Genomic DNA, 26,706 nt, shown 5'->3' with positions numbered 1-26,706 from the left:
TTTTGTCAGTTTGATCCCATATAGATAGTTCTTAAATATCTTATTGCTCAAGGGCGGTATTCTTTACCTGTTAAGCGAAACTATTATTTGTTTTTAAGGAGACTTCAAGAGATGCTTTTGGTTTATGGCTTAAAGATAATGCGAGGCCAGTAGCTTCTAGGATTCTTTGCGTCTTAATGGGTCCAGAAGGCTAGGTTTCTTTGAGAATTCAAAGTTTGGTTCTGTATTTTTCTCCTTTTGATCAAAGCATTTAGTAATGATAGCCAGATAACATCCACTTCTGCTCTCATGTCAAATGAGACAATTCTTCATGGAGGCAATTAATCCCAAATTTCATTTCCTTCTCTTGTAGAGGAATGTCTTCCATCCTCTGTACTTCTAGGTGAATGGAGACCAAATGTATCTTGGACAGCCTTTTGCAAGCTTTTAAAATCCCAAACATATCTCAACAATCTAGGAGGTAGAACAGAAGCACTAACCATGACATTAGGACATGAATTTATGTGGATATAATACATTTTATTTATACATTCATCTATTGATATATGGTTGGACTTCTATATTTTTACTATCATAAATAATGCTGCAGGGAACAATGTTATAGTAGTGTTTGTTTAAGCCCCTCCTTATAAGTCACTTTGGTATATACCTTAGTAGAATTACTGGTTTAATATCAACTATGGTAAAGGAAAGGTTTGATTACCTTTTTTCTTGTCTGTCTAGAAAATGATAGACACATGAGTGAACTGATTATGTAGCCAAACAAGGGAACGAGAAAACCATTATAGAGGTGTTTCAATTAATGAGTGAAAAATACTAGGTATATATAATATTTGTGGGATTTATTAGCCTTTTAAAAGTTTGCATTTGTGCAATTTCTCTTCTCATTATAAATAAATGATCATTTGCAAAACTAAAAAAAGAAAGAATTACTGGGTTATATAGTAATTCTATATTTAACTTTCGAAGAACTATCAGACTGTTTTTTGTGATCTTTTTTGTTTTGTTTTATTTATTTCAGACTGTTTTTAACAATGGCTGTACCATTGTACACTCCTTCCATCAGTGGATGAGAGTGTCAATTTCTCAACATCCTCATCAACATTTTTATGGTTGTTTTTGTTTGTGATTATAGCCATCCTATTGCAGTGATGTGTTATCTCATTGTGGTTTGTGTTTGTATTTCCTTAATGATATGTTACGTCTTTTCATGTGCTCATTAGCCATTTGAATGTCTTCTTTGGTAAAATGCTCAAGTTTTCTGTCTTTTTAAAAATGATTTTATTGGCTTGTACAACTGTTATCATAATCTATCCATCCATCCATTGTACCAAGTACATTTGTACATTTTTTGCCATCATTTTGAAAACATTTTCTTACTACTTGAGTCTTTGGTATCATCTCCTCATTCCCCCCCCCCTTCCTTCCTTCACTTATGAACCCTTAATAATTTAAAATCATTGTTATTTTTCCATGCCTTGCACTGTCCAATGTCTCCATTTACCCCCCTTATCTGTTGTCCACCCCCCTGGGAGGGGGTTATAGATAGGTTATTGTGATCGGTTCCCCTTTTCTCCCCCCCACCTTCCCCTTCCCCTCGTGGTATCGCTATTCTCAATATTGGCTCCAAGGAGTTTATCTGTCCTGGATTCCCTTTGTTTCCAGTTCTTATCTGTACCCATGTACATGCTCTGGTCTACCCAGATTTGTAAGGTAGAATTAGGGGGGATAAGGATGCATTAAAGAAACATAAAAGGTGTATGTTTCAAAAGTGCTATACTGCACCCTGACTGGTCTGTCTTCTCCCCACGACCCTTCTATAAGGAGATGTACAATTGTCTACAGATTGTCTTTGGACCTCCACTCCATACTCCACTCCCATTCACATTGACATGATTTTCTGTTCTGGGTCTTCGATGCCTTATACCTGATCCTGTCGACACCTCATGGTCACACAGGATGGTGTGGTTCCTCCATGTGGGCTTTGTTGCTTCTCAGCTAGATGACCGCTTTTTTATCTTCAAGCCTTTAAGACACCAGATACTATATCTTTTGATAGCTGGACACCATCAGCTTTCTTCATCACATTTGCTTATGCACCCATTTGTCTTCAGCGATTATGTTGGGAAGGTGAGCATCTCAGAATGCCAGATTATTAGAACAAAGTGTTCTTGTGTTGAGGGAGTGCTTGAGTAGAGGCTCAATGTCTATCTGCTTCCCAACAAAATCCCTGAAGACAAAGCAGGTGCATAAGCAAATGTGGCAAAGAAAGCTGATGGTGCCTGGCTATCCAAGATACAGCATCTGAGGTCTTAAAGGGTTGAAGGTAAACAAGCAACCATTTAGCTCAGAAGCAGCAAAGCCCACATGGAAGAAGTACACCAGCCTATGCGATCACGAGGTGTCGAAGGGATCAGGTATCAGGCATCATCAGGACAAAAAAAATCATATAATTGTGAATGAAGGGGAGTGAGGAGTGGAGACCCAGAGCCCATCTGTAGACAATTGGACATCCTCTTATGGAAGGGTCGCAGGGAGGGGAAGAGTCAGTCAGGGTGCAGTGTAGCAACGATAAAACATACAACTTTCCTCTAGTTCCTAAATGCTCCCGCCTCCCACTCCTATCATGATCACAATTCTACCTTACAAATCTGGCTAGACCAGAGGATGTGCACAGGTACAGATAGGAGCTGGAAACACAGGGAATCCAAGGTAGATGACCCCTTCAGGACCAGTGGTGAGAGTGGCAATACCTGGAGGATGGCGGGAGGGTGGGGTGGAAAGGGGGAACCGGTCATAAGGATCTCCATATAACCTCCTCTCTGGGGGACGGACAACAGAAAAGTGGGTAAAGGGAGATGTTGGAAAGTATAAAATATGTCAATATAATAATTTATACATTATCAAGGGTTCATGAGGGATGAGGGAGTAGGGAGGGAGGGAGGCAAATGAGCTGATGCCAGGGGTTTAAGTGGAAAGCAAATGTTTTGAGAATGATGAGAGCAATGAATGTACAAATGTGCTTTACACAATTGATGTATGTATGGATTGTGATAGAGTTATATGAGTCCCTAATAAAATGATTTAAAAATATTAAACCTGTAAATATATGTACATAGATCTATTTCCCCATTGTCATAAATATACTTTACTTTTATACATGCCCATACTTAGATCTCTATTAATACCCTTTGATTCCTAGTTCTTTCCTCTATTTCCTGTAAATCTTCTCTTCTTAGTATTTTTTTGATTGAGTTGTCTGTTATTTTGTTATTGAATTGTGACATTTTATATATGAGTGGACTTGAAAAAGCTCATGGAATAAAATTACACTATATTTCCATTCTATTTTCTCAAGAATTTTTGAAGCCCCCTCATAAATAGTTAAGTCAAAGTTTTTCATTTTAGATAGCTGCCTAGACAAATGATCTGCAGAAATGCTCTCCAACAAAAACAGAAAAGCAACATGGAGGAGAAACCTGGAGCCCTGAGTCTCAGATGAAAAAGAAAAAAGTTATGCGAGCTGAACCCAGCAACCTGGAAATCCTGTGCACCCCTGGGGTTGTGTGCACAGACAGAGAGGCAGAACAGGCACATCTACTATACAACGAGGAGGCTGGTGGAGTGGGAGCTGTACCCTCACCAGTTCCCAGGAGTTCCCAATTTACCTGATAGAGTCCCAGACCCATACATTCCCCAGTGGAAGTCGACTACAAAGCCCACACGGAACATCCCTCTATATATTTTATAATTTTTTTCTCACTACACCAGTACAGGAGGGTAGAAGTGTGTATCTACCAACTCCTGCTCTCTAAGTACATGAGAATATAGCTATTTCCAATGACCTGGAGTTAGCAGTGCAAGTGACAGGCCCCTCTTTTTGAAACCTTAGGAGCTCTGCAAAGTGGACCCTGGCCTCATACTCCCTGCTGTTCTCTGTGGATGATGTGGAGAGCCCGCCCAAATGGTGCTATTGCGCTGCCAACCACTGTTTGCTTTTTTTCATGATCTTATTTTTTTTAATTTGTGATAGATTGGGAGTTAATACATGATAACATTCCATAGGTCAATTACATCAATCAGTATTGTATGCTTGCTACCACAATCAGTTTCCAAATATTTTTTTCCTTCCTGGGCTCCTCGACATTGTCTCTCTTTTAGCGCGTGAACACACACACACACACACACACACACACTGCTATACTTCCCCCCACCCCCTAAAGCCCCTATTCTATTTGCTGTTCCTATAGGTTCATCAGTCCTGGGTTTCACATACTGAAATATTCCTTCCTCACACCACTTGATGGAGTCAACCACAGGACCCAACCATGCTCCCACTTCTACCAGGTGCATTCTGAGGTCACAGAGAGGAAAATCTTGGTCTGGAAAAAGAAGAGAGAAAGGCTGGCACAAACAATTGGCCAATATGCAAAGTAAAAAGACCTTCCTGAGGAATAAAAGGCATAGACACTACAAGAAAAGGAATTCAGAAGAGTGATGTGCAACTGCTTCAAATGGATGGAGAAAAAGATTAAGACAACAATGGGAAAAATTAAATGAGAAATCGTACAAAAATTAGAAACACATAAGATTTGTACAAAGATAATAGACTTTAGACAACATTTTAAAAGAGCAAAGCAGTAGTAGCGAAGTGAAGGAAAACTTAACTAGAGATATGAACAAAAGCCTCTTGAATCCAATCTGTGAGAAGAACAATTCATTTTTAAAAATCCAAAATTTCTTAAGACTTATAGGGGTCACTATCAAGAGAAATAACTCATCCAACATTGGTGTTCTAGGACAGGAAGAAACAAAAATAGTTCACAGACAAAAGATTGTAAGCATTGCTGGAAGAAAGCTCCTGTCGCATCAGAAGAGAAGAGAGTATGACCAGTCAAGAAGCGGAAAGAACCACCTGCAGGATAGACCCCCGAAGAGAGTCACCGTAACTGATCAAAGACCAAGAAAGAATCTTGAGAGTTGCTTGAGAATAAGTTGAGTTGCTCAGCAGAAAATATGCAGGCAAGAATACAATGGAATGACATACACAAAACTCTGGGGAAAATTGCCTTCCGAGGATCTTTTTTTTTATTTAACAGTTTTGTTGGCATATAATTCATATACTATTCAATAGTTCAGTCACATAAATGAGAGTTGTGCAATCATCAATACACTCAATTTTAGAGCATTTTCTTCCTCTTGTGCTCATTATTAGCTTGGCATTTCCCCCAACTCCCCCGGTATACTCAAGGAACCAATAATCCATTTGCTATCTCTATAGATTTATCTATCCTGGATTTCATATGCAAGAAAGCATTTTTAAAAATTAACAGCAGGGAGAGGGAGAGGAGGACGAGCGCGAGAGCCAGGGCGCAGGCGTGGGTGGGGGTGGGGGGTGGGGCGGCGTCTCCTGAAGGCTCGAGTCCCCAACGTTCCCATGGGGTTAAGGCGTGGTCTGTGTCCCTTGACTACCAGGCGCGTCACCCTCCTCTCCTGTCCGGAGTTGACGGCTGCGGCCGTGGGACAGGGGAGCGGCGCCCGGGGTGGGGGTGGGTGGGAGGGGGGCAAAAAGCCACGAGGAAGGACTTCAAGTCAACATGGAGGACAAGACATTCACCAAAGAGCTAGACCAGTGGATCGAGCAGCTGAACGAGCGTAAACAGCTGACCGAGAACCAAGTACGGACCCTGTGCGAAAAGGCGAAGGACGTTTTAACCAAAGAGTCAAATGTGCAAGAGGTTCGTTGCCCTGTTACTGTTTGTGGAGATGTTCATGGTCAATTCCATGATCTTATGGAACTCTTTAGAATTGGTGGGAAATCACCAGATACAAACTATCTATTCATGGGCGACTACGTAGACAGGGGCTATTATTCTGTGGAGACTGTGAGTCTTCTTGTGGCGTTAAAGGTGCGTTATCCAGGACGCATTACAATATTAAGAGGGAACCATGAGAGCCGACAAATTACTCAAGTATATGGCTTTTATGACGAATGTCTACGAAAATATGGAAGTGTTAATGTTTGGAAATATTTTACAGATCTGTTTGACTATCTTCCACTTACAGCTTTAGTAGATGGACAGATATTCTGTCTCCATGGTGGCCTCTCGCCATCTGTAGATACACTGGATCATATAAGAGCATTGGATCGAGTACAAGAAGTTCCACGCGAGGGCCCAATGTGTGATCTATTATGGTCAGATCCAGATGACCGCGGTGGGTGGGGTATTTCTCCACGTGGTGCTGGCTACACATTTGGACAAGACATTTCTGAAACTTTTACCCATGCCAACGGTCTTACACTGGTTTCCCGTGCTCACCAACTTGTAATGGACGGATATAATTGGTGTCATAATAGGAACGTGGTTACCATTTTCAGTGCACCCAATTATTGTTATCGCTGTGGAAACCAGGCAGCTATCATGGAATTGGATGACACTTTAAAATATTCATTCCTTCAGTTTGATCCAGCACCTCGTAGTGGAGAGCCTCGTGTGACTCGACGTACCCCTGACTACTTCCTGTAACCGCGCCAGGGAAAACCTGCTTTTGTTTGTGGCTCGCAAAAGCATGTATTCGAAGTAAGAGAACCAACTGTAATCTGTGAGTGTCTGTAACATTAGGATCTGCCTTGGAGTTAAACCACATCATGGACCGAACTTTGCCATACTGATGATGAACATTTAGCACAATTGAAATTAAAATACAGTACAACACTCTAAGATCAGTCACTCTACAGTTTGTCTGCTGGCGGTCGAAACAAAAAGGTAACTAATTTCTTCTACTCCTTTTGCATATAGTTGAGATTTTAGGTACAGTGTTTAACTGGCATGGATGAATAAAGTGGGTTTTTCTTTTAAGGAAAATTCACAAGCTAACTTCCACTTAACCTATTACCCTTTATTTTATTGAAATGTATAATTAACTGAAATGTATAATTAAATGTATAATTAATTTTTCATGGGAGTATGTTTTTATAACATTTAAAGAGATTTCCCTTCATTTAAGCTAAATTACTGTTTTATGTTGATCTACATCTTTCTGTATATTTGTCATGTTGATGCTTGCATCCTATTTGGTGTACTGAGCAAATTCTCCATTTTAAATAAAAACAACAACAATATCAAAGTAAAAGTAAAACCCTCAATAGAAAATATTAAAGACTAAAACATTTAAAATGGTTCAAAGGGAGATCAAATGATAAGATATCAAATTTTAATATAATTCCATTTGCAATGGTCCACTTTCATTCAAATCCCTGGTCTGTGGTCTAGGGGATTCATCGGGTACAAAATCCATAGGTATTCTGCCATGTTTGACTCTTCAATGCTCTCTGTCTGACCACATGGCTATTCACACCCATCGACTATGGTCAGAGGGGGTTCACCAGAGGCTTAATCCACTCGTTGACTCTGCAAATGGACTTTGGGCTTCCACTGTCATCCGTAGCCTTCTGCAAACCAGGCATTTAAAATTTAAGCTCTAGTACCATTCTCTCCTTTGGATTTGTGTTTTATTATTTATAATCCTTGTATCACAAGCCAGTGTGTTTCTACTATGTGAACTTAGTTGATGCCTCTCTTAAATGGCTGTTTTTTTGAAGACATGTCTATAATACCTCAGATGCTATTCTTACCGATAACCAGGTACCATCTAATTACTTCTCCACACTTTGCTATAGCACCCATATCTTCAGTGATCTCTTCATGAGGGTGAGTATCAAACAGGCCCATAAGGAACAATTGTACTTAGATTATGGCTAGAATTAAGTGCATGCCCCCAGTTCATTCATGCATCTATAGTATGAATGTGTGTGTATGTATGTGTGTATGTATGTATGTGTGTGGATGTATGTATGTGTGTGTGTGTATATATATATATATATATATATATATATATATATATATATATATATATATCTCCGTGGATCACCTTAGAGACTTCATTGTCATTTTATGTTCGACATCAATAATCCTCCTGGGGCATAAAGTAATTTTATTGACAGTTTCATTAATTTATCCAATGGTATAAAACACTGTTAAAACAAGGAAATCATACCTCTATAGGACAGCTATCAACTGTAATAAATAAATTGTTGACTTGTACACATTAAACTCTTAAGTCACTTTACACTATTTACACAAACAATGGGATAGGACAAACTTTTAATAATATTCATTCACAACAGCAGAACCACATCTACCAGATTAATACATGTCTTAATAAAGCAGGGAGGACATTAAAATAGTAAGTTTATGGTAGTCCCAGGCCACCATTCATTGTGCACCCTCAAGGCAAGAGATCTGAACCAAAGTCCAATGACCACCAGTTCGATGCCCTTGGGGGTAGCAGCTATCGTTTTTTCTCACACTAGGGAGTTTCAGCCTTACATCCAAGGGCTACAGGTGACTTGGAGGTAAAGCCTAGTTCACTTAGTGGGGTTTGCACATTGAGTCCTTCTGGTGTGGCCTATGAAAGATATTGTGCACCTCAAAAGAACAGAGTCTAAAGTCCCAGTAGTCTATAACTCATATAACTATAGTCTATAGTAGTCTATAGCCCTGCATCATCAAGGGATGGATAGAAACTAGGTCACACGTGTCCTATTAGGAATATAATACCAGCATTATTCTTCCCCTGGGTTTTATTTAAGTATTGTTAAGTGGTTTTCCCCAATGGGAGGTTGCTCCTCCCTATTTTCTTACCACAGAAATGTTATTTCCTTCTCTGAGACACACGTGCCCCTTCACACCATCTTAACTTGAATTTCTGTAAGGTTTTCCCCTCATTCTGGTAGCAATGTGTGTTCATTTGAGGTGACCTTAGCACAATTTTGTATGGCAGGAACTGAATGATCTCCTCCCTCTCTCCACATCTTCAAGCACTGACCACATTTGAGGTGAGCTGTGCTCTGTCAACGTGTTTTTAAGATGTACACCCAGAAGGGGTGCTAGGCACGTTCCCTTCATCATTTCTAGGGAGATGGGGATCGTTTACATGCCCTGGGAGCCAGCTTTCATCTTGGTGTTTATCCTTATAGTAGTAGACTCGTACAATATTTGTTCTTTGGTGACTAACTTCACTAAGCAGATTGATTTCCAGGTCCTTCCACTTGATGAGGTATTTTGTAGTTTCATCATCACTTTAAAAAATGATTTTATTGGGGGCTCGTAAACTCTTATCATAATCCATACATGCATCCATTGTGTCAAGCACATTTGTACATTTGTTGTCGTCATCATTTTCAAAACATTTTCTTTCTACTTGAGCCCTTGGTGTCAGCTCCTCATTTTCCCCTCTCACCTCAATCCTCTCTCCCTCATGAACTCTTGATAATTTATAAATTATCATTATTTTTCATGTCTTACACTGACAGATGTCTCCCTTCACCCACTTTTCTGTTGTCTGTCCCCCAGGGAGGGGGTTATGTATAGATCCTTGTGATCGGTTCCCCTTTTCCCCCTCCCCCTGCCCCCACCTTCCCTTCCCCTCCTGGTATCACCACTCATTACTGGTCCTGAGGGATTTTTCTGTCCTGGATTCCCTGTGTTTCCAGCTCTTATCCGTGCCTCTGGCCTAGCCACATTTGTAAGGTAGAATTGGGATCATGATAGTGGGGGAAAGGAAGCATTAAAGAACTAGAGGAAAGTTGTATGTTTCATCAGTGCTATACTGAAACCTGACTGGCTCATCTCCTACCTGCAAACCTTCTGTAAGGGGGTTGAAGAAGGGAAGGTAAGCATCATACAGTGCCAGGTTAATAGAACGAAGTATTCTTATGTTGGGGAAGTACTTGAGTAGCCCAATTTCCATCTGCTACCTTAATACTAAACCTATAAATATATGTATATAGATCGATTTCTCCATTGTAATATATTAATGTATTTACATATGTATAGGCCTGTATTTAGACCTCTATAAATGTCCTTTTCCTCTTAGTTCTTTCCTCTATTTCCTGTTAACTTTCCTCTTGTCCCACTGTTATGTTCAGCCCTCATTTAGGTTTCAGTAATTCCTCTCAGTTACATTGCCCTTGATCAAGCTCTACCAGGCCTCGTACACCCTCTTTGTCATCAATTTTAGATCACTTGTTCCCTTGTCCCTGGTTTAATACCCACTTCCTTTCCCCCACCTCCCACCTCCCCCAGATCCCTCAGTCCTGTTGTTTTCTCCTCCAGATTGTTTTTCCCATCTATCATATCTAGATAGACCTGCAGAGATAATAATATGCACAAAAACAAGACAGAGCAAAGTAACAACAACAAAAGGACAAGAAAAGAAAAGCCTATAAATAGTTCAAGGTCTGTTTGTTGACCTTTAGGAGTGTTGGGTACCACACCTTTCTCCAAAGTCTATTTTTGGTATTCCCTGGGGACTTCATTGTTCTGCTCCCCTTGCTGTTCTCTTGCATGCCCTTAATGTTTTTCCTTAGTGTGGTGGGGTCACATTGGACACAGTTCCCACATTCTGTCTCCATTGTTGTCCCCCCATAGCGTTATGGGTCAGTGAGGGACATTGTGTCTGGTAGTGGGTCTGGCCCTATGATCCTCTCTGTGCATTGGCTGCTCTAACCAGGAATATTGTCCTCAGGGCTTGGTGGACCAGGATATACTCCACTCTCTCTCCCTCCCCCTTCATTTGCTCCTGTGTGCTCTGATCAGACATGGTCCTCTCCCTGAGCTGTAGCTTCAGTGCTGTCCTCTGAAGCGAATTCTTTTGGAGGGAGTGGGAGCTGTCCACATATTTGGCATTGGGGCCAGCCCCTCAGACCTCTCTATTGGTTCCCTGCTTCATGCGGGTATGGTACATTCATGTCCCTGTGAAGGTATAAACAACACCCTCCCTTTGGGTGGGTTAGTGCCCTATTTCCCCACTACCAACGTGTTTCTTCCCCCCCCCCCTTTTTAGTTGGCTACCATATGTTTCCCTGGATTTGGTTTGGTCCCTGCCATACTACCTAGACCTCACCCTAGGAATGTTTGTATATAGTAGTTTCCCCCCTATGCCCCCTTTTCATTTTTAAGCTTACCTCAGCGGACTAATGTTATACTTGTCCTTTTGTGCTTGGCTTATGTCACTTAGCATAAATTCCTCCAATTCTTCCCACATGACAACATGCTTCATCACTACTTTATAGGGTTGGGTAATACTCCATCATGTGTATGTACCACAGTTTTCTAATCCATTCATCTTTTTATGGAAATTTGGGTTGTTTCCAACTCCTTGCAATTGTGAGCTGTGCCATGATGAACATTGGAGCACAGATGTCTGGTCGTGGTTTGTTTCTTGCCTGTTCTGGGTATATGCCCAGTAGGAGGATTGCTGGTTTGTATTGTAGCTCAATTTCCATCTGTTTTAGAAATCGCCAAATTGATTTCCATAGTGGCTGTACATACCTCCAAGTCTACTAGCAGTGGATGAGAATTCCTATCTCACCGCAGCCCCTCCAACACTTGTTGCTTTCTGATTTTTCGAATTGGGCTATCTTTGAAGGTGTAGGTGGTATCTCATAGTTGTTTTAATTTGCATTTCTCTATGGCTAATGATCGGGAACATTTTCTCATATGTTTATTTGCCATTTGGATTCCTGCCCTTCTGAAACTTTGTTCAGGCCCTTTGACCACCTCCTCAAAAGAGAGATGAAGAAACAACACAAGTCCACGTGGAAAACCTTCCAAATGAAGGAAAATGAAAATTCATCTCTCATCAAAAGTGGTGAATTGGTGTACATTTAAAGATTTAGTGGTCTCTTTACCGGCGCTGTTCCCATGGCATCATTGGAATATGCTGTCCTCAGCAACTTGTGTACTTTTGAGGATTTTGTGGTGATGTTACTTACGTGGATTGTAATTTTTTGTCATTTTTTGTTTTGTTTTCTTTTGTTATTTTGGTTTGCTTATCATTCTTTTTGTGCATATAATTATATCTGCAGGTCTACCTAGATAAGATAGGCTGTATAAACAATCTGGAGGAGAAAACAACAGGACTGAAGGTTCCAGGGAGACCTGGGAGAGGAGGAGGCAGAGGAAAGGAAGTAGGTGTTAACAAACCCAGGGACAAGGGAACAAGTGATCCAAAGTCAACGGTGAGGCGAGTGTAAAAGGTCTGGTAAGGCTTGATCAAGGGCAATGAAATTGAGAGGAATTACCAAAACCCAAATGAAGGCTGAACATGATAGTGAGACAAGAGGAAAGTAAAAGGAAACAGAGGAAAGAGCTAGGAGACAAAGGACATTTATAGAGGTCGCTGAAGAGAAATGTGTGCATAAGCAAATGTGGTGAAGAAAGCTGATGGTGCCCGGTTATCAAAAGACATAGCGTCCTGGGTCTTAAAGGCTTGAAGATAAATAAGTGGCCATCCAGCTGAGAAGCAACAAAGCCCACATAGAAGAAACACACCAGCCTGTGCAATCATGAAGTGTCGATAGGACCAGGTATCAAGCATCAGAGGACAAAAATCTTATCATTGTGAATGAGGGGTGTGTGTGGAGTGGAGATCGAAAGTCCATCTGTAGGCAAGTGGACATCCCCTTACAGAAGGGGAGGAGTAGGCTAGCCATTCAGTGTGCGCTATAACACTGATGAAAGATACAACTTTCTGAGAAGTAAACTGACACATGAGGACCAACGAAGAGAGAAAAAGTTAAGTCTGTAACAGCTCTTCATTAGGAAAACAGCTCCTGGACTAGGTTCTGTGGTGTAGCCTAGGGAAGTCGGGCCCAGTGAGGAGATTGGTGGGGTTTTATAGGAAGGGCCGAGGAGGGTTCCTTTGGGAAGGGGTTGGGCCTGCACCTGCTGGGATTTTCCACTGCTGTCATATTTTCCCTTAGTCTAATTGTCCAGCCATTGTAGCTGGGGAGGGGAGGGTTGGGGGTGGGGAGAGACAGCTATACTTGTAGTCAGTTCCAAGAATTGTCCATCAGCTTCGTTTCCTGGTACGTGCAGGGTGAAGGGTTGAGGCACTGACAGCCTTTCCCTGACCCAACATCCTGGCCTTTTGGTAATAGCGGGTGACGTGAGTTATTCTGGCTAGTTCCTGCTGATGGGTGGGGGCAATGAGGTGCTACAGGCCAGGAGTGTGCTGTGTCAGGTTTGGTAGGCAGTGGCTATAAGGTTGTAAAAGAATTTGGTTAACAGTTACATTGGTTATGTCACTTATTCTCTTTTGGAGAAACTGGAAAGAACAGGGGGCCATTAACAATAGAAAACATATGACCACTAGTGGCCCAACCAAAGGGAGAAGCCAGGACAGAAAAGGGTTTTGAAACCAAGATGCTAATGAGACGCTGTCTTGTTGGCGGTTCCCGATTTGGGCCGCCATTTTATTAAGAATGCGTCCATTCTGTCCCACTACTACATATTCATTGATGTAAAGCCATACAGGTACCTCCTCTTTCTGCGGTTAGGAGATTTAGACCCTATGGCTTTTGAAGGTCACCTATGCTAGGGAACTAAGTTGTTGCTGTAGGGAGATGAGGGATTCTGAGGTAGAATCCATGACTAACCGGAAGGCTTCACTAGAGAGCCCAGCTGCTGCAAGTGAGGAGGCAAAGCTAAGGCCAACTAATACAGGAAGGAAGACAGCCCTTTTGTTGTGTGGGTTGGTTTTGGTACCCCATAGCCATTTAAATTCAGCAGTCCTCTACATAGTAATTGGGGGGTCCATAGTGGTTGGGAGGCAGGAGCTTTTTATAGAGTTATTGATTCATTTGGTAAGGGTGTCACTGCATCAAAAGATCCTGAGGATGTGGGGGCTGAGAACCCCTTTTATGCTGTGGGTACTATTGCTCCAATGGTTTGAGGTCAGTGTCTTTTGATGCAAATGAGATATGTTCTGTTTTTGCTGGTATTGGAAGGATCATACAAAGGAATTCCCTTTAAGGGTGTAGGGCACTCCCCAGACTTGTTAGATGGGGAAAGTTAATAAGGGCATGGTGGCTAATAATGGGTGCTATAGGGAGGCCCAGAGAAAGCAAGGGGTTATATTAATTACTTTTGAATCACTGAGGGAGGGTAGCAGCTTCCTGGAATACTTTTAACCAGGGGAATGGGCTATTGAGTTGTTTTTGGGGTTATGGACTATCTACTGGTGGTAGCAGGTTGGCCAAGGATGATTTACTATCCTGGATTTTTTGTGCCACCTGATGTAATGTATTAAAACTTTGGGGGAGGAGTCTTACTTATTGTCAATGGATGTGAAGGGTAGCAATGGGTCTGGCACTGCACCTCCAAGAATTTAGTTTGGCCTTACCCCTGACATCCATTTGCTGTCCCAGGGATCCATGATGTTAAGGCGGTAGGTTTCACTTTTATCCTTGACAAAAATGCTTTGCTTATTTAGGCTGAACTGTGCATTCCAGTCCAGCAACTGGTGAATTTTGCAAGAGTAATATGGGCACTGGCCATAGATGTCCGGCCACCAATGACAGTATTTTTTTTGTCTGGTTATAAAGAAAACACAGGATAGGGTCAGCCATAACATGATTGTTATAGACTTTAAGGAGCTGGAAGGGAGGTTGATTGAAACTGGTGACTGGCACCCTGCCAGGGTGCAATATCCTTTTCTGGCAATTTGGGTATGCTTAGCATTACCCGCCTGATAGGTTTTGTAGACAACAAATTCCTACACGAGGGAGTTTACTTTGGGCTTTGTAACCTTACCTTGGCTTAGGGTGGCTTGCAGACGGCACTCTATTACAGCGAAGGCAAATGGGTCCCATGTCTTGGTAGAGTACAGGGGATCATGGCTGGAAGGCGCCTGTTTCACTTTGCTGAGGTGGTGTCAGTTATGATTCCTGAGTACCTTAACTGCCCTGGGAATAGTGAGGATTATGATGCATGGACCTGACTACCGTGGCTGTAGAGATTTTGGATGAAGAGTTTGGAGAAGCACTGAGTTTTCAGGTTGCAGGTTAGCCACCTGAGAAGTTTGGTCTGAGTCTTTGAGGTGGGACAGGTACCTGTCCTTGTGTTTCCGGAGCAGCTGTCTAAGAGAGATAAGGGAGGTAGGATGCCAAAGGGGTTCTTAGACTAGTAAGTGGTGATTAAGTAGGAATGGTCTTCCATCCATGAGTTGGAAAGGGATAAGGAAGGTGGGGCTACGAGGGGAGGCTCTAATCCATACAAGAGCTAAAGGCGAAAGTGTAACCCATGACTGGAGGAGTCTTACAGACAGCTTTGTGAGGTGCGTTTTGAGGAGTCCATTAGTCCTTTCTGTTTTTCCTGGTGACTGAGGTCTGTATGGAATGTGTAGCTTCCAATCCATGTGCAGGGCTGAACATACCTGATGAGTGATTTTGGAAATAATGGCAGGCCCATTGTTAGATTGTATGCAGGTGGGGAGACCAAATCTGGGAATGATGTGGGTCAGCAGCGTGTCTGTCACTACTTCTGCAGTTTCATGTTTGGTAGGAAAGGCTTTCACCCACCCTGCAGGGGTATCAACCATGGTAAGAAGGTATCTTAGCTTTTTGTGTGATAGCATGTAGGTGGAGTTTACTTGCTAATCTTATCCTGTAGATGTCCTTTTATCTGATGGATGGGGAAGTTTGGTTTAAGTCTTCCTTGTGGGCTGACAGAGGCTCGAGTGCGGCAGGCAGAACAAACAGTGTTCACAAGGGTTAGCAATGACGGGTGATGAAACAGGGGCTTAACGGAATGGCTAAGGTTTTTGGGGGCCAATGTGTAGAGCAGTGGATCTGTTGTACGATGGTGGCTGCCTGGGCTTGGCGGAAGGCTAGCTTTTCTTGCAATATTACCCACCCTTCTGAGGTTAAGGTTCCTCCTTTGGACAGCAAGGAGTGTAATTCTGTGTCTGTATACTGTGGCTGGACATTGGGCAGTGACAAGAAGAGGGTGGGAGAGGGGTGAGTCTGGTTGGAATTAGTTAGGCTGCGGGTAACTGTGTCTGTTCAGTTGTTTTTCTGTGTCACCGGGGAATCATTAGTTTGATGCCCTTCATATTCATTCATTTCTCCTTTCTCATTAACTCTTTGGCAAACAGCTTTCTGTATACTTTTCTAACTCTTTAAAACTTACTATCTCCATCTTAATTTTTTGTGTAACTGGCCTGATATCTACCAGACATGTCAGGGGACCAGTGGACAACAGGTGAGAGGGCCATCCGCCAGTTCCCATGACAGAGACTTGGGAAGGGTGTAAAGGACCAGAGAAGGAAGGAAAACCAGAAGGCAGCCCCTGTGTAGATCAGAAAGGACAAAACCTTACCTGCTACCTTAATAGTTGGCCCAGTCTCAGCGAAGGTGATTGGGGTCATTGCACCTAGGTTCTGTCAGTCCTTGGCAACTAGGCCCAGTAACATCAACAGCTGGTCAGGGCTTGGAGGGACTGGCCTTCCATGGCTGGGTGCCGAAGGACAGTCACTTCTCCAGTTGCTCAGTTGACCACATGCCCAACAAAACGTGTTGCGCGGATAAGGTTGTGGGCAGCAATTGGCCCAGTGACCTTGCTGGCCACACTTAAAGCAGGCTTCCGGATGTGATCTGAAACTGCTGTTTCCAGGGTCTGGGAAGGATGCCGACTTCTTCTTGGTTGCCGAAGGCCTCATGGCTACAATCAAGGCTTGGGCCTGTATGTTTGCCTTCTGGCAATTTTGGGACTCCCTATCTGCCTCTGCCTGCACATCTCTGGTATTAAAGACTTTAAAGGCCATAGTTACCAGGTCCTGGACAGGAGTCTGAGGGCCGTCTTTGTCCCTTTTAAACTTTTTTTTTTAATGTCTGAAACTGATTGAGAAATGAAATGTGTGGCGAGGACAGTGGCCCCTGCTGGTGAGTGTGGGTCTAGGCGGGTTTATTGGGTAAGGGTTGTGTCAAGCGATTAAAAAATGTTGCCGGATTTTTATGCGACCTTTGAGTAATTTCCCTGAGCTTATCAAAATTAACTGCTTTGTGAGAAATTGCCTGGAGGCCAGCCAAGACATAGTGGAGCATTTGATCTTGGCGAGCCCGGCCATCTTGGCCTGTCTGGGTATTGATCTGGTAACTCCAGCATGGTTCTTGCCTTGGGCTGGCCTCATTACCCACAGGCATGGTCAGTGAGATGAACCTGGTCTGCATGCTGCTGGGCAGCGGCAAAAACACTTTGTTTTTCATTGAGGTGAGAGTGGATGAATGGACTACAAAAATATCATGCCAAAAAATATAACATGCCATGATAAAGTATAGGCTTGAGATCTATGATGTAGGTGGTGTGATTGTTGAAAAAGGAACTTAAGTGCTTTTCAATTTGTGATAAGTTACTGGTAGAGAAGGGAACATGAATGTGGAAGAGACCTTCAGTGCCCGCAACTTCCTATAGGGGACAGAGGAGAGGTTGGTGCAAACCGGTATGATACCTGACAGGGAGAGACAAAGGAGAGTGCTTAGGGCCTGGAGTGGGGGGACCAGCAAAGGGGTGGATGGGAGTCGAGGAGGTAATGGAGGGAGGTGATGGTGAGGGGCACCGAGAATATGGAGGAGGCCTTACTGGGGGTGTGGACAAGGAGTCAGGGGGTTCAGAGAAAGACGGGGGAATATTGTCAGGGGCCTGATTTAGGAGTGTTTGGCTAAGAGAACGTGAGCTGGGTGACAGGTAGTACAGAGAGAGAGAGAGACGGACAGACAGACACGGGAGCATAGAAGGAAGAAAGCTTGGAAGTAGGGGACCTTAGGCCATTTGCCATTATCTAGTTTATATTGGGGCTAAACCGAATTGCAGTAAAAGAACAAGACATTTGGGCCAGATGTTTGGCATTAAGTCAAGGGTTAGGAGATTACTTAGGAGACACCCTAAAAGTGTGGAAGAGTCCGGCTTGGAATTTTTGTTTCCCATGCTGCAGGGTTCTTGGAAGAGACTGAGCTAGACAATCATCATCCTGAGTAGCCAACTGGGCCTCTGGAATTGGAAGGGCCGGGGGTTGGGGGGGAAGGAGCAAAGAGACCCAGGTTCTCCGAATGTCTCTGACCTTTGGATGAAGGGAGGGGTTCTCAGCAGCCTCCCAACTCCCCTTACGGTCCTTCGGATGGAAAGGCTCTGACATGGGCCCACGGTTCTGCAGAAATGAATGCACAGAACCTCTGGTGGGAGAACTTAGCAGCCAGGGACAGTGCCTGAAATAGCAGAGATAAAATTTAGTTAGGTACTCACTCATATACATGGTGAATGGCAGCGGAAAGTCCCGGTCCGAGGGAAGGGGGCATGGAGGAGAGAGAGGTGCCATACTTGCCCTAGGGCAGGCAGGGGTACATCAAGACACCTCTTACTCCTCCTGGGTTTCATGCACCAAATGAGAGGTAAACCGAGGCATGAGAACAAACAAAGAAAGAAAAAGTTAAGACTGTAACAGCTCTTTATTAGAAAAGAAGCTCCCGGATGAGGTTCTGTGGTTTAGCAACTAGCCCAGGGAAGTCGGGCCCAGTGAGGAGAGTGGTGGGGTTTTAAAGGACGGGCCAAGAGCCCTGTGGGGAGGGGCAGGGACTGCAGCTGCTGTGGATTTTCCACTGCTGTCATGTTTTTCCCTTAGTCTAATTGTCCAGCCGTTGCAGGTGGGAAGGAAAGACGGTTATTCCTAGAGCCAGTTCTGAGACTTGTCCCTCAGCTTTGTTTCCTGGTATATGCAGGGAGAAGGGTTGAGGCCCTGACAGCCTGTCCCTGACCCAACACTTTCCTCTAGTTCTATAATGCTTCCTCCCACCCACTATCATGATCCCAATTCTAACCTACAAATCCAGCTAGACCATGGGATGTACACTGGTACAGATAAGAGCTGGAAACACAGGAAATCCAGGACAGATAAACCCCTCAGGACCAATAATGAGAGTAGTGATATCAGGAGGGTAAGAGGAAGGTGGGGAGAGAAAGTGAGAACCAATCACAATGATCTACATATAACCTCCTCCCTGGGGGATGGACAACAGAAAAGTGGGTGGAGGGAGACATCGAACAGTGTAAGGCATGAAAAATAATGACTTATAAGTTATCACGGGTTTGGGAGGGAGGGAGGGGGAAATGAGCTGATACCAAGGGTTCGGGTAGAAAGCAAATGTTTTGAGAATGATGATGGCAACAAATGTACAAATGATCTTGACATAATGGATGTATGTATGGATTGTGATAAGAGTTGTATGAGCCCCCAATAAAATGATTTTTAAAAATGGGGGGGGAGAATGAGATTTGATATAGTCTCGTGTGTAAAGCTGTGTTATGTGCTCACTGTACAAAACATGATTAAAATGAAACTGCTCCCAGTGCCACGTGCCATAATTGTAAATTGTTCACTTGATTAACCTTTCTAAAGACAGCACTCTCATTCTAAAGAGCTGGATGGGGGTGTGGGTCCCAGTGGAGATGAAACACAGATGGGAGAGCAGTCCAGAATCGACCTTCATAATGCAAGTGATGTTGGAGATGCGGAAAAGAATTCGCCGATTCATGGGAGTGGTCATCACACCCATAATTGGACTTATAGCACTTGCCACCACTGCTACCATTGCTGGAGGAGCACTATAAGAGTCCACGAAACGTGAACATTTTGTGCAGCAGTGGCAAGTGAACTTACGTCAGCTCTGGGCCACTCAGGGGAAGGTGGACAATAAACAGGGGGAGAGGAGTAGCAGAGCTGTTGCAGATTATCCAGTGGTTGGGAGATCAGTTTATTGATTTGCTAAAATATGATAGCAATGTAACTGATTTTTGTATAACCCCTTACCTATATAAGACTTTGCATGATTGGGATTTGATTAGAAAACATTTGCAAGGGTTTAAAGGAAATATTTTGTTAGATGTTGATCAGCTTAAAAGGAGATTTTGTACATGTTCAAAGATGGACTCAAGGCATCCCCTGGCTCTGATATGATTAAAAAATTGGTAGATGGCATAGCAGGCTTGGGCCCGTGAGCTTGGGTTCAAAGTATTTCACATAACTGAAGTTCCAGTCGGACTGTACTGTTTGTCAGCATAATTTTGACACTTGTAGTCTCATGCTGCTTCTATAGAAAGCTAAGAGATATGAAGAGAACCCATGTTGCTTCTATGACTCTATTGAATCTGAAACATAATACGGAATGGGGAAATATGGGAAACTGACACTAAGGGAATTATGATTAGGACTCATTCCCTGACTTGTACAGAGGGAATCTGGAAAGCTAGTATTCCATGATAGGAAAGCCACCACTTTGGTTAGTTAGAGACATAGTCCAAGTACCCTTTCCTGCATTAACTATCTTCTCAACAGTTTCTCCCCTTAGAACTGTGCTGCTTTAATGTGAGCACATGGTTTATTCTGTCTCCCTATAGAAGCAAACATTCCTATTTGCTTTATCTCTTCCTGCTGTGGCATCCAACCCCTCTCATTCCTTCCTCCAATAGTAGAGGAGCATAGGGGGACTTTATCCCCCAAGCCTGGAGTCAAAATGTTTGCCATAAGCCCGAGTTTTGGGTTTGGTTACATTATAATTGTCTTTAAATTTGCCTTGACAGTTTTCAATGTATAGAAAATAATCATGTTGCCCCTGTAGTTCTTTTGAATTTAATATATAAAACAAAAGGGGGAATTGTGGGATATAAAAAGGTTATTCCCCACCTTGTCTTTCCCAAATGTATGTCAAACCTAGGACATTGCTTGCAGCTAATGGTAAATGATTGTCAAGTTTTCTCCCTGAAGGCATCAGCCATCCAGAGCTATCAGACTACTGTCTGGTTGACAAGACAGTAGGTGGGCTCACTCCCTACTTAAGGACAGTGGATTGCTTTCCCTGAAAAGCTTAGAATAAATCAAGTCTCCAGCTCAAGGCCAATCAAGGTTAGGCTGCCATCATGAATCTAGGATCCGCCCATCTTGTCACATGTGTACCCTTAATCCCTCCTCTTCCAATAGTGTGTACACCCCTAGATCATCCCCCTCCCATTGTTGTATTGCCTATGGCACTACCCCTTCCTGTGATGTAGGTCGTTACCTGTAATCAGGGGGCTTGCATGCCTCCAAAGATATATAAGCCTTGGTTAGAAATAAATCGCTTTTTCTCTCCTGCCCTCTTCCTCATGCACCTCCATGTGGACCACCAAGAGGGGCTGAGGTGAGCATGTTACTATGAAATGTGTCTGACTCCTTATTTTACTCTGTCTCCTATCTCTCTTCTATGACTTTACTATAATCTTTATGTATTATAGCCTTACAGTTATGCCTATGAACCCGTGATAGTTGTTAGGGGCTGGTCTCCCTTGACACAATACCGTGAAGTTTTGACCACTGTGGCTATATAATATGTGCTAAAGTCAGGTAAAGCAAGCCCTCCAACTCTATCCTTCTTCTTGAGGAGTTCTCTGCTAATTCTGGGCTTCTTCCCTCTCTATATGAAGTTGGTAATCAGTTTTTGCAATTCTTTGAAGAAAGATTATGGTAATTGTATCGGGATTGCTTTAAACTTATATAGTGACTTGGGCAGGACTGACATCTTTATTATATTGAGTCTTCCAATCCACGAGCATGAGATATTCTTCCATCCGTTGGTTTCTTGTAATAGTGTTCTGTAGTCCAACTCAAACGAAGCTTTTGTTGTTTTAGTCTTGTATATCCCTAGATATTTCAATGTGTGCTTGGCTATTGTGACATCATTACTTTTTTAGGGATGCTGTTTCCAGCTTCTTGCTATTGTCGAGTATGTGCAATAAACATGGGAGATCATACATCTGTTCATGTTCTGTCTCATATCTTTGAAGTATTTGCCCAGCAAAGATATTGTTGGGTCCTTATAGTATTTCTATTGCCAGTTGTTTTAGGCATTGCCATATTACTTTCCCCAATGGTTGTATATTGTTATTCATTTTCAAGATTGCTTTGGCTATTTGGGGCTCCTTGCAATTCCACATAAATTTCAGGGTTGGCTTTTCCTTTCCTACAAAGAAGTGTGATAAACTCTGTGTGTGTGTGTGTTTTGAAAATATAATATAGAGCAAAAGATACAGCACTTTAGCAATTACCACATGTATAATTCTAGGCATTATTAACAATCTTCATGCTATTCAATCTTTCCTGCTATTGTTTTCCAGATTATTTCAGCATCATTAATAGACCCAACTTCCCCTTATATCTCTCATCTAACCTTTTGAATTGCTGTTACCAATTTTATCCTGCATAGGTAATTCTTTAAAAGAACAAAATATTCAAGGCAGACTTTGTATAATATTGATATCCTTATAATATTAAGCCTTCCACTCAGGGATTAAAAATATTTCCATCATGGCCAACAGAAATAAAAACAGTGATACATCATGCAAAGATACCCCTTGCTCCTTTGAATGTTTCTGACTGCCTGTTTCCAACCTGCAAAAGTTTTGGTTGCTATGTAATGCATCGTAGCCATGCCTGAACTGTTTCAAACTGGTTCAAAGCCCTACTTCTAATCCATGAACACTGAACATCTTTTCATTTATTTAGACCTTTTAAAATACCTTTTAGTTATATTTTAAGGTTTTTAATGTACAAATCTTTCAACTAGCTGGTAAAATGTATTTATTTGTCCATCCATCTGTCTGTCTATCTATCTATCTATTTATTTATTTTGAAAGACAATTACTTTATTACATTACTGCCAAATCACAGAAAATCACGGCTCAGCCAAGTTGACACATAACCTTAACCACCATAGAATCCATACACCTTATTAGCATTAATAGCAAGCTGTCCAATACCTTTGGTTAGTCACAAGTACCTTTTTTGTATAGTCCACCCAGTTGTTGTGCAGAAGACAGAAAGACAATGGTGGTTATTGTGAGGTATTGTCAAGGCAGTTCCACATCAGTTCCCTCATGCACAACAGAATATAACACTACCTAGTGCTTCCCAATCCTTACAATAATTCTTATGTTTGAGCCCATGGTTGCAACCACTATGTCAATCTATCTGGTTGAGGGGCTTCCTCTTTTGCAATGTCCCTTCCACTGTACCACGCACAATGTCCTTCTTTACTCGCTTGAGAACATGTCAAAAGTATGTGAAACAAAGTCTTAACATCCTTGCTTCTAAGGAGCACTCTAGCTTTACTTCTTTCAAGACAGATTTGTTTATTGTTCTGGCAGTCCATGATACATTTAATATTCTTCAGCAGCATCACAATTCAAATGCATCATATCCTCTCTGGTCTTCCTTATTCAATGTCCAACTTTCACATGCATATGAGGTAACTGAAAATACCATGACCTGGGTCAGGTGCACCTTAGTCCTCAAAATGACAGTCTTGTTCCTCAACACTTGTAAGAGGTCTTCTGCAGCAGATTTACCCAATGCAATAGAGTCTTCAATTTCTTGACTGCTGCTTCCATGAGCATTGATTGTACATCTAAGTAAGACGAAAATCGACATTAATCTTTATCACATTGTCTCCTGGTCCAGTTTCGAGGGTTATGGTTTTCTTTATATTCAATTGCAATCCATATGAAGTTTATAGCCTTAGATCTTCATTACCAAGCACTGTAAGTCCTCCTGGCTTTCAGCAAGCAAGTTTTTGCCATGTGCACATGCCGTTAATAACCGTCTTCCAATCCTGGTGCTGTGTACATATTTATACAGTTCAGCTTCTCAGATTATTGGGGCAAGGCAGGGCTGCCCACATGGCACCCACACCAGGCCTCGCACCATGAAGGCCCTGCTTGGGTCCCACAGGCACACCTAGTTGCTGCCAGCTGCCACCTCTACCACACCCTTGATCCACATGGCCACCAGCTCCAGAGGACTGTGGCCTGCCTGCTATGGCCAGCATGCACCTTGGGCGCCTTCTGTGTCACCCTGCCAGTGCTCTGCCAGCATGCTGAAGGGCGGTACTTCGGGAAACCGCAAGGATCCAACGCTACCCGTAGATGATGGCCAGTCTACTGCCATTACACCCTGCTGGCACTGCCGCTACTCTGTGTGGTTAAATTTATTCACAAACATTTTATTTGTGAAGAGGGTTACTTTTCCTTTTTCCTCCTCTGTCTAGAATTTCCAGTATGATCACTATTGAATGGCAGTGGTACGAGCGGGCATTTTTGAAAGCTCTCTTTCCATTGAGTATGATGATGTTCACTGCATTTTTCATAAATGCCCTGAATTGGGTTGAGAAATTTTCCTTCTATTACTAGTTGGTTAAGTATTTTCATCATGAAGGAGGGTTGGATGGATTTGGTCAAGTGCCTGTTTGTGTTGATTGACATGATTATGCAATTATTTTCCTTGGTTCTGTTAATGGTGTATTACATTGGTTGAAGCACCCTTACATTTCCATGCTAATTTCTACTTTGTTACGGTGTATCCTCTTAATATAGTTTTGGATTTGATTAACTAGCATTTCTTGAGGATTTTTGCATCTATATTTATAAGGGATGCAGGAGAAAGATGAGGCTTTCTGTGGCCTCGGAAATCCTCAGAAGCAGTCCTTATAGGGTTGCTATGGATCAGAATCTACTCAATGGAAGTGAGTTTGGTTTTATTCCTAAGGGACATTGGTCTGTAATCTCTTTTTTGTAGTACATATCTTTTTCTGGCCTTGGTATCATGGGAATGCTTGTTTCTTGAATGAGTAGGAGGTATTCCCTCTTACTCTGTTTCATGAAAACTTTAAAAAGCATTTTTGTCAGTTCCTTTAGAATTTAAAATTTGCCAGTGAAGCCAACATGTTCAAGACTGTTTGTGTGAAACATGTTTGATTATTTAATTTCTTCACTTTTTGTGAGTGGTCTTTAGCGGTTTTCCTATATTTCTGGAGTCAGTTTTATGTCATGTGTTTTATGTACTGTAGGAATTTGCCCCTTTCATTTAGGTTATCTAACTAGTGGGATTATGATTGTTGAGAGATCATTTTTACTCCTCTTTTCTTTTTTTATATTTTATTAGGGACTCATACAACTCTTATCACCATCCATACATATACATACATCAATTGTATAAAGCACATCCATACATTCTCTGCCCCAATCATTCTCAAAGCATTTGCTCTCCACTTAAGCCCTTTGCATCAGGTCCTCTTTTTTTCCCCCTCCCTCCCCTCTCCCCCTCCTTCATGTGCCCTTGGTAATTTATACATCGTTATTTTGTCATATCTTGCCCTATCCGGAGTCTCCCTTCCCCCCCTTCTCTGCTGTCCCTCTCCCAGGGAAGAGGTCACATGTGGATCCTTGTAATCAGTTCCCCCTTTCCAACCCACTCACCCTCCACTCTCCCAGCATCACCCCTCACACCCTTGGTCCTGAAGGTATCATCCACCCTGGATTCCCTGTGCCTCTAGCCCTCATATGTACCAGTGTACAACCTCTGCCCTATCCAGCCCTGTAAGGTAGAATTCGGATCATGGTAGTTGGGGGGAGGAAGCATCCAGGATCTTGGGGAAAGCTGTGTTCTTCATCGGTACTACCTCGCACCCTAATTAACCCATCTACTCTCCTAAACCCCTCTATGAGGGGATCTCCATTGGCCGACACTTGGGCCTTGGGTCTCCACTCTGCACTTCCCCCTTCATTTAATATGGTATATATATATACACGCACATATATATACATATACATACACACACATATATATACATACACACATATATCTTTTTTTTTGCATGATGCCTTATACCTGGTCCCTTGGCACCTCGTGATCACACTGGCCAGTGTGCTTCTTCCATGTGGGCTTTTCGAGAGATTATTTTTAAATTAGACTTCACAGGGTGAAGAGAATCCTAAACTAAGGAATCAGAGAAGCTCTGTATTGGTCTCATTCCTGTCACTTATTTGCTGTGTGAGCATTAGCAAGTCACTTGACATGGCTGATGTCTTCATCTGTGAAATGGTCAGTTGAACATGCTCTATCTCCAACTTGGAATTCTGAAAACCACTTTCTTTACCTTGTGGGGTTTTTCCCCACCTGCTACAATCCAAACTGTAGAGAAAGACATTTAATGAATACTCATTTCAGAGAGGAAAGTAGGGGTGAGCAGAAATGGAATTCTTTTCCAAGATCACTCAAGTAGCTGATAATGCAATTTTTTTTATCGCACAAAATTGCAATATCATATATCCATATATGGATGTTTTCCCTCTTTGTATGCACTAAGAAGGTGCTTTTTAAGATTAATTCAACTGGGGGGGGCGCAGGGGGAGGCCACAATTTACACATGCAATCTTTTCTTCCCTGATAATTTGAAATAGAATGAGTTGACTGCCCTGAATGAGTATGTGACAAGCAATCCAGCTAGGCTAGTAATATACATGGTCTCATATTGAACCCTAATCATTGCTAACCACCTTATTTTTCTTATAGCTGTAAGATTCTGTGAACGATGCCATCTAATCAAGCCAGATCGCTGCCACCACTGCTCTGTCTGTGCCATGTAAGCGGACAACCATATTTCTCCTAAATTGATCTTAACCATGCCTAGATTAAGAACAATTCTTCTCAGTCATGGCAAACACATGTAAAAACTTTTATGGGGATAATGGTTAATCAAGCTGCTGTGGAAATAGGAAAGAGAAACTGAACTCCACCTGAAAGAAAAAAACAAAACTATTTTAGAACATTTTTAGATTTACAGAATTATTGTGAAGATAGAATAGAGAACTTCTATGTACCCCACAGTTTCCCTATTATGAACATTTAACATTAGTATGGTACATTTGTTATATTACGGAACCAACATTGATGCATTGTTGTTAAACTGGAACCTGTGTTTAGCCTCTCTGGTTTTCTCCA

At 42.4% G+C, this 26,706-nt stretch overlaps 1 protein-coding gene and 1 pseudogene across 2 annotated transcripts in view; both read left to right on the top strand.

Annotated features, from left to right (window-relative positions):
- Positions 1-26,706, top strand: part of ZDHHC15 (zDHHC palmitoyltransferase 15) — a 174,296-nt gene that overhangs the window by 66,311 nt on the left and 81,279 nt on the right. For both annotated transcript variants that reach the window (XR_012781146.1, XM_075539114.1), the window contains exon 5: positions 26,278-26,347. Coding sequence is in view for 1 of the 2 variants with exons in the window: in XM_075539114.1 (XP_075395229.1) it covers positions 26,278-26,347 (70 nt within the window). In the remaining variant the exon portion in view is untranslated. The remainder of the gene's footprint in view (positions 1-26,277; positions 26,348-26,706) is intronic.
- On the top strand, positions 5,598-6,761 carry LOC142434544 (serine/threonine-protein phosphatase 2A catalytic subunit beta isoform pseudogene; annotated as a pseudogene).

This window comes from Tenrec ecaudatus, chromosome X (genome assembly GCF_050624435.1).
Source record: "Tenrec ecaudatus isolate mTenEca1 chromosome X, mTenEca1.hap1, whole genome shotgun sequence".
Taxonomy (NCBI): Eukaryota; Metazoa; Chordata; class Mammalia; order Afrosoricida; family Tenrecidae; genus Tenrec; species Tenrec ecaudatus.
Note: the sequence above shows the minus strand (reverse complement) of the source record. Positions and strands in the feature narration are given on the sequence as shown.